General features: G+C 39.1%; 1 protein-coding gene across 1 annotated transcript in view; it reads left to right on the top strand.

The window, feature by feature from the left end:
- LHCGR (luteinizing hormone/choriogonadotropin receptor) overlaps positions 1 to 13,558 on the top strand; it is a 61,645-nt gene that overhangs the window by 18,525 nt on the left and 29,562 nt on the right. The window contains exons 2-6 of the mRNA XM_037807054.1: positions 2,890 to 2,961; positions 4,913 to 4,987; positions 7,968 to 8,042; positions 10,126 to 10,200; positions 10,289 to 10,366. Coding sequence (XP_037662982.1) covers positions 2,890 to 2,961; positions 4,913 to 4,987; positions 7,968 to 8,042; positions 10,126 to 10,200; positions 10,289 to 10,366 — 375 coding nt within the window. The remainder of the gene's footprint in view (positions 1 to 2,889; positions 2,962 to 4,912; positions 4,988 to 7,967; positions 8,043 to 10,125; positions 10,201 to 10,288; positions 10,367 to 13,558) is intronic.

A 13,558-nucleotide genomic window follows, 5' to 3' on the forward strand; every position in this document is an offset into this window, starting at 1 on the left:
GTGATTCTAACATCCAGCCGTGATTCTATGTGTACCTTTAGACTGTTGCTTCTGACAGTGAACAAGTGGGTATCCACATATTACCTGTTCACTCGCCCAGGAGTGGATGTGCAAGTTGCCCCCAACCCTCTGATGCCACAAACAATGATGTGAAAAAATTCTTCTATGTGTTCCCTTAAGTATCAGTTTGAGAATTTCTATGGGATGTACAGAAGTAGAATTGTGGGATAACTGAGATGATCACTCACATTGCTAAAAGTTCTGCTTCATAGTAAGAATCATACAAGCACCCATCAAAGAGGGAGCAACTTCAGTATATATAAATGGTTATTAACAGAGCATGGGCCATGTGAACAGACAAGTTTAAATACAAGAGACAGATACTTGAATGCTTAGGAACTGCTGATATTTAAAAATGAATCAGAAATGGAGACATAACATCTCTAAGATAAAAATGTCAGTGGGAAAAAACAGTTGTGGATTCACAGAACCACATTCTCCACATCACTTCATGGGAGCACATCTGTTGTGAAAAGCAGGGATCACCTGCCTCATCCCTCCTCTCTCCCCATCCCCTGGCCCCCAGGCCCTTTTCTCGCCCCAGCCGCATCTAGAGTCACCTGCTGTTCGCTCAGTGGCTCTTTTAGAATAGAGACTCTATTTTTACCCTCATCACTGCTGCTTTTCCTGCTCTGCAGCATCAACATCAACTCTGCAAAATTTCATCTTGCATCAGGGCTGCTCTGTAGTCACGGGGGACTGCCAGTGTGTGATCTACAGTTTCCCTCACTTCTGTCCGAACTTTGCTCTCCATCCCTCATCTCTACATCATTCAACAGCTCGGGCAGCCTACCTTGTCAAACCTGAGCCAAACTGCTCTCTTGGGAGCTACTATGCTCCCATTTGGAGGGGGAAGCTGCCTGCTATGAGACTCCAGCTTTGGGGCTCCATTTGCATGAATAAACAGTTTTGAAGGGTTCGGATGAAGCTTTTATGTAAACACTCTCCAAAATATGTTCTACACTGCATTATCCCCAGCAATAAAGATTCTGGAGTCAAAATTTGGCTGTCAGTTTTATTGATGTTGCATGGGGTACAGTAGAATTCAGCTTTCTCTTCTGGAAATTTATTGGCTTGGCAGTGCAGAGAGCACTAAAATTGTGTTTTTAATCAGTAAGCGAAGTGGACATGATTCCAGAAGAAATATAGGAAGCAAACATGCCATCACAAGATTTCAACCCCCACTGGCCCTGTTCTCCTCAGATACCGTTTAGTAAGCTTGGGTGATGAAAGACACGCTTGGTGGGACTGTTTAAAGGAATAAAGTCAGGGGACCACGTTTGGATTACTTCCTCTAGGTTATATCATACCGAAGAGACTAATGACCCAAAGCATTTTTCTGACAAAATTTCTCTGAGTCAGCTCTTAAGGAGGACCCACTGGTCAGCTGCTTTCTGGGAAGAATAGACTGTAACAAGCCTCTTCTCAAGAGAAGCAGGGTTCCAACGCCTATCCTTGCACCTTGCTAACCAAGAGAGACTGGTTTAGGAATCACAAGCTTTGACCAGGATGGCACAGTAAAAGGAACATTTGTTCTGCCTGATTGTGTTACCTTGTTCAGGTTATTTAATCTATTTGTCACCTAGTTTCTTTGGCTATAAAAGGGAAATATCTACCTCACACCATTGTGAAATGGGTAAAACGAGGTTATAGGTGAGTGTGCATAACTTCCACAATGCCTTACACCAGAAGCAAGTCAGCTCTGGGACAATAGAACATCTCGCTGTTTCAAATGCTCTCATCTCAGAGGAGGTGTTCTTTCCTAGTAACTGAGGCAATCCCTGTGCATAGTTATCTGTAAAAGCAAGGCAGCATCTCCTACCTCTCTTCCCATATCCCTTATATTCACTTCCCACCTGAAATGCCCTGGTCCATTCCTCTCCTCTCTGCCAGTCCTTGGGCCAGCATGTGGAACATTGCAGCTGCTCAATAAATACTGGCTGAATGTTCATCCCTGCCTTGCATACAGTTTCTCCTGAGTTACCTTAACTCCAGTTTCCCTCAGGACTCACACATCATCTTGTACTGGTTTGGCTATTGCTGACTAATCACTCCTTTCTCAACTTTTATTTACTGCATTACTTTTAGCTCCATTTCAAAAATACCCAGATTGTTCCTCTGGTTGTGAGTGCCTGAAGGATATGTTCTCAGAGACAGCCCCCGCAAGTGGCATGGGATGCCCTTATGAGTTAACTGTAGTTGCAAAGTAGTTTGGTTGAGATAATATTGAAATAGCCTCCCTGGGGAAGATGAGATAGACCAAAATAAGAGCATATTCTTAGTGAATCTTCCTTTCTCCTCCCTGCTTGGTTTCCCATTGTATTTTCATCTTACATTTCTCCACTTTTACTGAAAATACCTCCTTTTCCATCCTCCCAAACAAGCCTACGAGACCATTCTAGAACTCTTTATTAATTATTTGCTTAGTGCTAAGCCCTGTGCTTTACATGGGTCATCTGGATTAATCACCACAACAACCCTGTGAAGTAAAGATTACAATTTGATGATGAAGAAACTGAAGCATAGAAGGTTTAACTAACATGCTCAGAGTCACATAACCAGATAGAGGGAAAGCTGGGATTTGAACCCAGGTGTGTCTGATCCCAAAGTTCACGACTTTATTTCACACTTTCTGATAAAGATCAAGAATGAATCATGGCACATGTCTTAATTAATATAAGCCAGATTTCTGAGCCTGCATCACATTGCTGAGAATACTGTGGTCTCATATACACATGCACACACAAACACATAATCACTTTATTCATAAACTTAAAAAGCACCCAATCTTAAATCTTAAACTCTTGGCTTTCCTTTTTTCTTTTCTAGATCACTCACCTATCTCCCTATCAAAGTAATCCCATCACAAGCTTTCAGTGGACTTAATGAGGTCGTAAAAATGTAAGTAAGATTCTGCATATCAAAAGATATTCATAATTGGAATATTTTTTTCCTAAGAGAAAATACAGCTGAAAGGGGATAATTTTTCTGGGAGAGAAATTGTGTTTAGGAAGCCTTAGTATTTCTGTCTGTATCAATACAAATAACACCCAAGAACCTTTGAAGAAAAGGTATGATATTCAAGAGTCATTAAAATGCAGGTAATTAACCTTGCTTCAAAGAACTGAATGAATTTTGATAAGTGATGATAAATGTCTCGAGTGGAAAAGAAGATAGATTCCAATCATAAAAATTCTGCTTCTCCCAGAGCAGCTATTCCCCCATGTCACATTTTTAGATAACACCCACATAGAAGAAAATGTGTTGGAAGTTTATTGTGCATCAGAAGATAATCTTTGTATCTAAAATATAGTAAGTGTATGACAAAAACACATTGTTTATACCTCTATTAATGAAAGCCATTTATCACAGTGTAAAGCAGCCTGATAATACAGCATGATCTCATGTTTGTTGAAATGAAACTTCAAATCTTTGTCCCTGGGTCTAGCTTCCAGAGCACAAGACACAATATATGGACAGAGGACTTTCTCAGGAGTCCCATATAGCAGGAAAGACATCCTCCTTCATGTTAGCCTGAGTCAAAGGACCTTAAAGGCCATTACTTCCCAGAGAGCGTCTCTGATCTTACAGTCCACTGAGCCCTGGGAGCAAATTTGCATCTCTAAAAAAGATGCTACACAGTTGATCTTAGCTCTTTGGGGAAGCTCTGACTGCTCTTTATAGAGTCCTAGCAAGCAATGAGGATATTAAAAATAATTCCTCAAGAATTAGTGCATATTATAGAAAATTCACAGTAGTTTATAGGAATGTCAGTTTGCTTGAGCCTAGTCCTTGTGCTCTCAAATTTAAATGTTGGGTTTTGCTAACTCTTAATGCATTAAGACCTCCTAGCGAGAAAAGCAGCCACAGTTAAATAAGCAAACCATTAGGGAGGAACAAGATGAATCAGCCCAAGAACAATCTATTACAATCTTGTTCATAAAAGACCTTACTGACTTAGGCTCTGCCTTTCTGTGGCCTGAAGCTGTCATCAAGTTAGAAGCCTTCAATGAATGTTGACCTTAGAAACACACAAATTTGTGGATTTGAGACTCTCTTTCTCAGCTGGAACGAACAGTAGTTTATGTTGGGATTTTAGGGTAACACCGACATACATACTTGCTTGGAGGTGGTATACAGCAGAGCTGATTACTTTTGTCCTTTTTAAAAATTCAATTCATTCTTTATTCAATCCACTAATTCATCCATTCCTTCACTCATGCCCCAACAAGGTACCAGGAAATATGAAGCCAGCGGAAATCGGAAGTGACTAGGACATGCTCCTGTCCTGAGTTTGCTTACAGAATGAACAAAACAGTCAAGGAAACAGACAACTCAGGAAGGATGCCTCAGAACAGGATTTGGGGAAACCAAGGGTTAAGGGTTATGAAACAACAAAGTCAACCCAAATTAAAACTTCACCAGAATGATGGAACTGGGAGCCCAGAGATCCTGATCCTAGTTCTGAATCTTCATAGAAACACTATTTGCCTGCCCTTTCAGGGCCTTGATTTCTAGAGCTGTAAAACAAGGGAATCCGACTGGATTTTCTCAAAGGGCCTATCCACTTCTAACAATCTGTGCCTCTGAGTCATCGAGAGAAAAGAAAGAAACCCATCGCATAAACAGGGGTTACAGAAACTTGCATTTTAACTGCACCTGGGTTGTAGAGGTCCAACAGTACTCCTAAAGGTAGATGTTAGCACTTTATGATGAGGACAACTTATGGCGGCCCTGTTCTTTTTCAGAGGAACACACCAGAGCCCCAGTTGTTGGGTCATACCCACAGCTCATCATCATGCAGACACAGTCATTTCTTTCATGTTTCTTTTTCTTTTTTTTCCTCCCCTAGTGAAATCTCTCAGAGTGATACACTGGAAAGGATAGAAGCTAATGCCTTTGACAACCTCCTCAATTTGTCTGAAATGTAAGCATCAGCTAACAGATAGTTTATTGCTGTACACTATTACCCTCACTGGCTGGAGCCCACTTGGTATTTGTATTCAAGCATCCACTGCTAGGAATCCAAGAGGAAAAGACTACAGCAATTACTGGGTCTGGGCAGGCACTAATTTCTCTCACTGCAGTGCCCTGAAGATTGCCATAGTGACAACTGCTTCTCCTGGGGAGCTGTATAAACTCTGAAACATCACAACACAAGGTTGGAAATTAATTGGCATTGTGGAATCCTTCCAAGTAGCTCTTACCTTATGGAAGGCAGGGTTTGAGTACTCATGGTAGCAGAAAAATTCGGAAAGGCGTTTACTGATCGTGAATTGGTTCACTGGGGGCTGTTTTGGCATATTTATTCATTCAGTAAATGCTTCTTGCACATCTACCATATAAAAATTCTGTGTTGGGCATGTGTATGTTGAGTTTGTTGTTGTTTTGTTGTTGTTATTGTGATGTTTTAGAAATAACTCTTCAAAACAATGCTTTCTGAATTATCATTTTTCCCCAATTCACAAAAAGGATAGGAGAAAACTGCCTCATTTCAGTTTTCGGTTGATGAACCTATGAATATGGCCTGAAGAGGTTAAATGATTTGCCTGATGTCACACAGCAAGAGGTAAATTGCATGCCAGACCTGGAACCAGAAATCAGGTCACGTGACTCCTAACCCAGGTCTTTTGGCTGCCATGTTTGGCCCAGACCTCAGCTTCTAGAACAGCATTCAAACTTCACCTCCTCAGAAGTTTCAAAAGTTAAGGGAAGAGAATGGGTTTTAGCAACAGTTTTTGAGCATATGTGCTTTGCAGTTCCTTCAAGTTGTATCATTTAATCCTCACAGCTACCCTGCAAAGTGGAGTAATTACCCCTTTTGTTCAGCGGAAGGAATGGAACCTTAAAATGTTGAAAGGTTTGGTCACTTGACCAAAGAGTCATCTTAGACAATGACAGGGATGGGACTCAAACCCAGCCAGTCTTTCTTCAAAGCTTGAGCATTTGACACTTTGCCACAAGGCTTTCTTATGAATGATCCAATTAGTTATTAGCTAAAATGAATAATTAATTGATAAGTTTGTGAGTAGTCCACCAGATGTCCAAATCAAGCCAAGTGCTGAGAGAGTTCACAGGAGGTAAAATATAAATCTTCCCTAGGAGACAATAGCGTAGCCAGGGAGATGAGACTAACTCACTAAATAATTACAGGGAAATCCAAAATAATGAGAATCTAAGTGCAAAGGATATAGTCTGGACTTAGCTGTGAAACAGAATCACATGTGGAGTTCATTACAATTTTAGACGCCAATCCTATCTTAGACCTGGAAATCTGTGGTTTTAACAGACTTCCCAGGTGATGGTAAAGCCCAGCTTATCCTGCAAACCACCAGGGCAGCTAAAGATAAATTAAACTTACCATGATGCAAAGCAACATTTATCAACAGAAATGCTTCAAGGGAAAGTTTATGGATTTTTTCCAAGGAAAGCTCTGAGACTAGGATGTTGATTCCATGCAAGCTCTCTTTGTTTTGTTTTCAGCTGTATCCCTAGCATCAAGAACCAGGTCTGGTACACAGAGGTGCTCAATAAATATTTGTTGAATAAATGAATGTATGAATGAGTGAACTAAGGTGAGACCCCAAAAAATTCTTAAGAAAGTAAGGTCTCTTCCATTCTGCCCTCATATTGCCCTGTTTGATCCATGACTGCTTGCTCAGTTGTAAAAATAATTACAACAAAAATGCCACTGCCATCTGAAGAATCAAAAAGACTTAAACAAAGGTTGGAATTAGGCACCAATGGTGGGTAACAGTAATACGAGCACTAGACTTGGAGTTAGAAAAACTGAGTCCACATCCAAGTTCTGCTATTTCTCAGCTGTGTGACTGGAGACAAATCATTCAACTTCCTGGTTTCATCAACTGTAATAACAATAGTTAACAACGACTGAGGTCTAACTGTGAACCGGACACACAGATTTACTCCTCACAACCACCCTAGTTGGAAAATGAGGCACAGGGAGCTGTATGTAATCTATCCAAGGTCATGTAAGGTAATGGTAAAACCAGGAGGTAAAACCAAACTGACTCCAGATTCCCTGCTCTCAGCCAATATACAATATTTTCTCTATAGAAAAAGGGTAATTATCATTTCCTCAGGTGGTTGAAGCTTGTTGATTAAGATAGCCAAAAGCATTTACTGTCCTTTTATTGAATTCAAAATAAACAGGACCCAACAACTTCTCAAAGGGTCACAGCCATTGAGGTGGGGGAGGGAGGGGAGTAACACCACTACTTGGCTACACTTTTATACTTTGCAAAGTCCTCCCTCATACATTATCTCTTCAGGCATTCATTGCCTACCAACCTGTGAAGTAGAAGAGTATGTATTATTATACCAATTTTACGAAGACAACACTTAGCTTAGGGAAGTTCAGAGGATGGTCTTTATTGCATAGCAAATTTGCTATGGAATGGGCATAAAAATACAAAAATCCAAGCCTCTGGACTCAGCTCTGGACTGTTCCACCTAGACTAGGATAATTGGTCAGGGTGACTGCCAGACCAATATGAAGAGGACCAGTTTGTCCACAAAGGAGAGGAGCTAATTTGCTCATCTCCCAGGAGCAGAATCTCCCATCACCTCCAGTGTGCAGGCTCCACGGTGGGGCAGAACCTACATGGCATGGTCTCTGCATGTCCTGGAGGCAGCCAGTTGATGCTGCCTTGGGGCTGGAGGGGTGAATAGACTCCAGCTATGATTTTCGCACCTGCCTCATCAGGAGTTTAAAAGCAGAGCTTCCCGGAAATAGGCAATTGGCTTTCAACATCCTGTTCCTTTCCCAGGGGTCTCAGGAGCTCCTCTCAGGCCAGATATGTGAAAATTGCTTCTTTTTGTTTATGTCATTTTCCAGCATCTACACAGCTATGAAATGCTGCTTGCTTTCTCCTCTCTTTTTACAGACTGATCCAGAACACCAAAAACCTGGTGTACATCGAACCTGGAGCATTTACAAATCTTCCCCGGTTAAAATACTTGTGAGGAATTTTCCTTTGTAAGCAATTAGAGAGAGGGAGAGGGGCATTTGATGAAAATCAAAATAATTGAAAAGTTGAGAAGAATTTTTAACCATATACTTAGCATTATTTGCATGTCCCTGTTCAGCCTTCTGATTTAAATTTAATCAGTATTTCTCGAGGACCTATTATATGCTAGCTACTGTGCTAGGTGCTTTCATATACACTTGAGTGGCTCCTAACATTGTCTCTGACCCAAGCACCTAAGAGCATTACCCCTTTGCAATGATTTTCAAAGTTGGAGGTGGAAATGAGGGGTCACAACACTTGAAAAAGGGTAAATCAGAATCTCTAAGGCAGGGTGGTCATGTGGACAGAGAGTAGTTGAAAGCAGCAGAGGCAATTCTGATTTGACCTCCATGCCTGGTTAAGAATTACTGATGTCCTTTATTTCATTTGCTCATTTGTTCATTAAGTATACTTTTTAAGTATTGACTTGTAGTGGGCCATGTGCCAGATAAACTATTTCCCATTAAGCTTATTAAGTCTACTGGTCAGCTTTGTAATTTTGAGTAGCACGGTAACCCAACAGATTTGTTGCCAATGATACAAAAAGTCCTGAAATTTGATGTAATCTAGAAATTTATCTCTATGGATCCTCTCATATATCCAATAATCTCTTATTCACACAAAAATTAAAATGCCCCTAATATGGATGTCCACTCTTCTTCTTCCTGATAAATTAAATTTCATAAACTTCCTAGAAGAATAAAGTCCCCACTACCACCACCACCACCACCACCACACACACAAAAGGAGGGAAAGGGAAGGACATCTTCTCTCTGGCATTCCACGTCACCTGTGCAGTCTCGATCCAGGGCCTCCTTCAGGAGCTGCCGCTGGAACTGGTGTCATTTGCCATCTACAACACTGTACAATTCCAACCCCAGATGTTCTGCTTTTCCAAAGTTTCAGGGCATCTACAGACACATTAACCACTTTGGAGCCACTATGGCATCAACCACTTTGGAAAACCACAAGGAAGTCCTCAGAACCAAATATGACTGCTGCAGCACCATAGTATCTATTAGGGATTGAGTCATGTGTCCCACAAAAGGCATGATCTTAATCTTAACCCATGTCCCTATGGGTGTGAACCCATTTATAAATAGGACCTTTTGAAGATGTTATTATTACTTAAGGTGTGGTCTTAATCTACATACTGGAGACCTTATAAAGAGAGGAAAGCAGTGAGGGAGGCCAGAAGATGAAGAAGCCGTAAGTCAGACAAAGATACTGGAGGAGATCAAGGACATTGCCATGGGGCAGAGGACAGCCATCACCAGAACACTACCAATTTCAGGAGAAAGCACAACCTTGCTGACACCTTGATTTTGGACTTCTGGCCTTCAAACCGTGAGCCAATAAATGCCTGTTGTTTAAGTCAACCAGTATGTAGTATTTGTCATAGCAGTTCTGGCAAACTAAGAGAGTATCTAAGCATCATTCTTATATTGATTTCCTAGGGCTGCCAGAACAGATAGCACAAACTGGGTGGCTTACAACACAAAAATTTATACTCTTACAGTTCTGGACCCTAGAAGTTTGAAATCAAGATGTCAGCAGGGCCATGCTTCCACTGAAGGAGGTGTTTTAATAAAGAGAGATGGATTTCTCACATGGAAATTAATCTTCCTGAAGTGTTTGAGTTAAAACCTGTTCTGAAGCAGAGGGATGCTTTCTGGAACTATCAAGAGCATGGAATAAACTAACAAAAGGAAATGGAATGCAATGTAATAGGGAAACAAAATTAACACAATAGGAAAAGACTGGTTTTTTAAATGTAAGTGAAAAAGACCAGAAAGTATGGTCTTCACCCCTAGACCTCTAAATAAGAGACACTTCTCACATCGTGTTAGGGGCTTTTAAATTGTAACAATTTTCATCAGCTAGAAGGTTACTGAGAAATCCAAATTCAGTATTTTTAGTTAAATGTGAAGATGGTATTGCAAAGTGTCTTTCTACTCCTTTTTTCCTTTATGCCTGAATAACAGTTACTTTTACATACTCTCTGTCCACATTTTCACCCTACCCCAAATCACAGGAGCATCTGTAACACAGGCATCCAAAAGCTCCCAGATGTTACGAAGATCTTCTCCTCTGAATTTAATTTCATTCTGTAAGTACCACGCTGATTGGAATGCATAACAGTTTCATATTTGTTGCTAAAATTTGGAAAGTAAATATTTCTCATTTCATTTCTCAAGGGAAATTTGTGATAACTTACACATAACCACCATACCAGGAAATGCTTTTCAGGGGATGAATAACGAATCCATAACACTGTGAGTAAACTCCCAGATTCACGTTCTGCCATTCAGCCTCCTGCTAGTCTCACTTTTAGCTTCAGGTGAGCTCTTTCTCATAGTTTACCAAGTTTCTCACTTGCTGGTGACATTCTTCTCCACCTAAAAATGCCAAGGGTGGGAGGATCCGTGTGGGGATTATAGCCATATCAGAGGTTAAATGACAAGCAACCAACCACTTTGTTGAATTTGTTTATTAGCTTTAATAGCTTGTTTGTGGATTTTTCAGGATTTTCTATATATAGGATCACATCATCTGCAAATAAGGAATACTTCTTCCTATCTTTCTTTGAATGCCTTTTATATCTTTTTTTTTTTCTTAATTGTTCTGGCTAGAAGTTCCAGTACAGTGGTGGTGACAGTAAGCATCCCTGTCTTGTTCCCGATCTTAGAGGGAAAGCTTTCAGTCTTTCATCACTGAGCATAATGTCAGCTGTGGGTTTTTCATATATGCCTTAACAGGTTAAGAAAGTTCCCTTCTATTCCTAGTCTATTCCTAGTTTTCTGAGTGTGTTTATCAAGAAGGAATACTGGATTTGTCAAATGCCTTTTCTGTATCAATTAAAATGAACAAATGTTTTTTTCTTCATTCTTTTAATGTGGTGTATTACATTAATTGATTTTTTTATGTTGAACAAATCCTACTTGATCACAGTGTTTACTTCTCTTAATACAATGTTGGATTCAGTTTGCTGGTTTTTTGTTGAAGTTTTCACATCTATAGTCATAGAGGTTATTAATCTATAATTTTCTTTTTGTGGTATCTTTATCTGGCTTTGGTATTGGGTGATGTTGGTCTCATATAATGAGTTAATGAGTGTTCACTTTTCTTCAATATTTGGGAAGAGTTTGAGCAGGAATACTGTTAATTCTTCTTATAATGTTTGGTAAAATTCACCAGTGAAGCCATCTGGTACTGGGCTTTTCTTTGTTGGAACATTTTTGATTACCAATTCCACCTCTTTAGTTGCTATTGTTCAGTTGAGAGCTTCTATTTCTTCTTGAGTCAGTCAGTGTAAGTAGTTCATTCATTTCTAGGAATTTGGTCATTTCATCTAGGTTATCTAATTTGTTGGTGTATACTTATCTTTTTTTATTTGAGGGATTCCCCCTTTCATTTCTGATTTTAGTTATTTGCATCCTCTTTCTTTTTTCTTTCTTAGTCTATTTCTAAAGGTTCATTGATTTTATTGATCTTTTCAAAGAACCAACTTTTGGTTTTGTTGATTCTCTCTATTGTTTTTTTTTTAATTGTCTATCATTTACCTCTACTCTAAAATTTGTTATTTCCTTCCTTCTGTTTGCGTTGGGTTTAGTTTGCTCTTATTTTTATAGATCCTCCAGTTGTCTCAAATCTCTGATTTGAGATCTTTCTTCTTTTTTTAAAGTAAGCAGACAGAGTTATAAATTTCTCTCTCAGCACTACCTTTGCTGCAACCCATGAGTTTTGGTATATTGTGGTTTCATATTCACTCACCTCAAGGTATTTCCTAATTTTCCTTGCAATTTCTTCTTGGATCCATTGGCTGTTTAACAGTGCATTGTTTAATTTACACATATTTGTTAATATTCCAGTTCTGCCTTTATTATTGATATCTAGCTTCATTCCACTGTGGTCAGAGAAGATAGTATATGATTCAATATTTTTTAATTTATTGAGACTTGTTTTGTAACCTAACCTATGGTCTATCCTGGAGACTGGTCCATATGCACTAGAGAAGAATGTGTATTCTGCTGCTGTTGGGTGAAGTGTTCTATATTTGTCAGGTCTAGATGGTTTATAATATCTTTCAACTCTTCTGTTTCCTAATTAATCTTCTGTCTAGATTTTATTTCCATCATTTAAAGTAGTGCATTGAAGTCTCCTTCTATTAATTTAGAACCATCTATTTCTCCCTTCAAATCCATTATGATTTGCTTCACATGTTTTGTGGCTCTTTCATTAGCTGCATATATATTAATAATTGCTATATATTCTTGTTGAATTGACTCTAGCAGTATATAGTGACTTTTTTTGTCCCTCATAAGAGTTTTTTACTTAAAGTCTATTTTATCTACTATCAGCATAGTGACCCCAGCTTTTTTTGATTGCTATTTGCATGGTATATTTTCTTCCATCCTTTCAGTTTTACCCTACTTGTGTCTTTGAATTAAAGGCAAGTCTCTTGCAAACAGCATATAGTTGGGTCATGCTTTTTGATCCATTTTGCCAATCTCTGCCTTTTGACAGGAGAGTTTAATCCATTTACATTTAAAGTAACTACTGATAATGCAGGACTTTCTTCTGCCATTTTGCTATTTGGTCTTTGTAAGTCTTATACCTTTTTTGTCCCTCAATTCTTCTGTTAATATCTGAATTCATATTTATTTTATTGTTTGTACTGTACCATTTTGAGTCCCTGCTCATGTCTTTTTATATATTTTTTTTCTTATATTTTGTTTGTCGTTACCATGGGGCTAAAATTTAACATCCCACATCTATATCACATTTGATTTGATACTAACTTAACTTCAATAGCATAGATATCCACTGTTCCTATAAGACCCCCTACCCCCATCATTTTTTGTTTTTGTTACAAATTATATCTTTGTTCATTGTATATCTAACACCATAGAATTATCATTACTTTTCATGCATTTGTATTTTATAACCTATAAAAAATTTTAAAAAGTAGTGTTCCATAATAAAAAATAGAATATAATACTACTGGCATTTATAATTACCCACACTGTTACCTTTAGTGGAGGTCTCTATTACGACACTTAGATCTACAGTATGATGCTGTCTCCAGTCAGAAGAACTCCCTTTAGCTTTGCTTCTAGGCCAGTTCTAGTGGTGACAAACTCCCTCAGCTTTTGTTCATCTAGGAATGTCTTAATCTCACCCTCATTTGTTAAAAACAATCTCTCCAGATACAAAATTCCTGGTTGGCAGTTGTTCAATTTTTTTCTTTCAGTACTTTAAATACTCTGTCCCACTGCCTCCTTGCCTCCATGGTTTCTGATGAGAAATCAGCACATCTTCTAATTGGAGCCCCCTTGTGCATAACATTTTGCTTTTCTCTTGCAGCTTTCAGAACTCTCTCCTTGTCCTTGGCATTCAACAGTTTATTACTGTGCGTCTGGGAATGGTCATCTTCAAGTTTCGCCTCTTTGGGTTCATTGGGTTTC

This window comes from Choloepus didactylus, chromosome 17, assembly GCF_015220235.1.
Source record: "Choloepus didactylus isolate mChoDid1 chromosome 17, mChoDid1.pri, whole genome shotgun sequence".
Classification (NCBI taxonomy): Eukaryota; Metazoa; Chordata; class Mammalia; order Pilosa; family Megalonychidae; genus Choloepus; species Choloepus didactylus.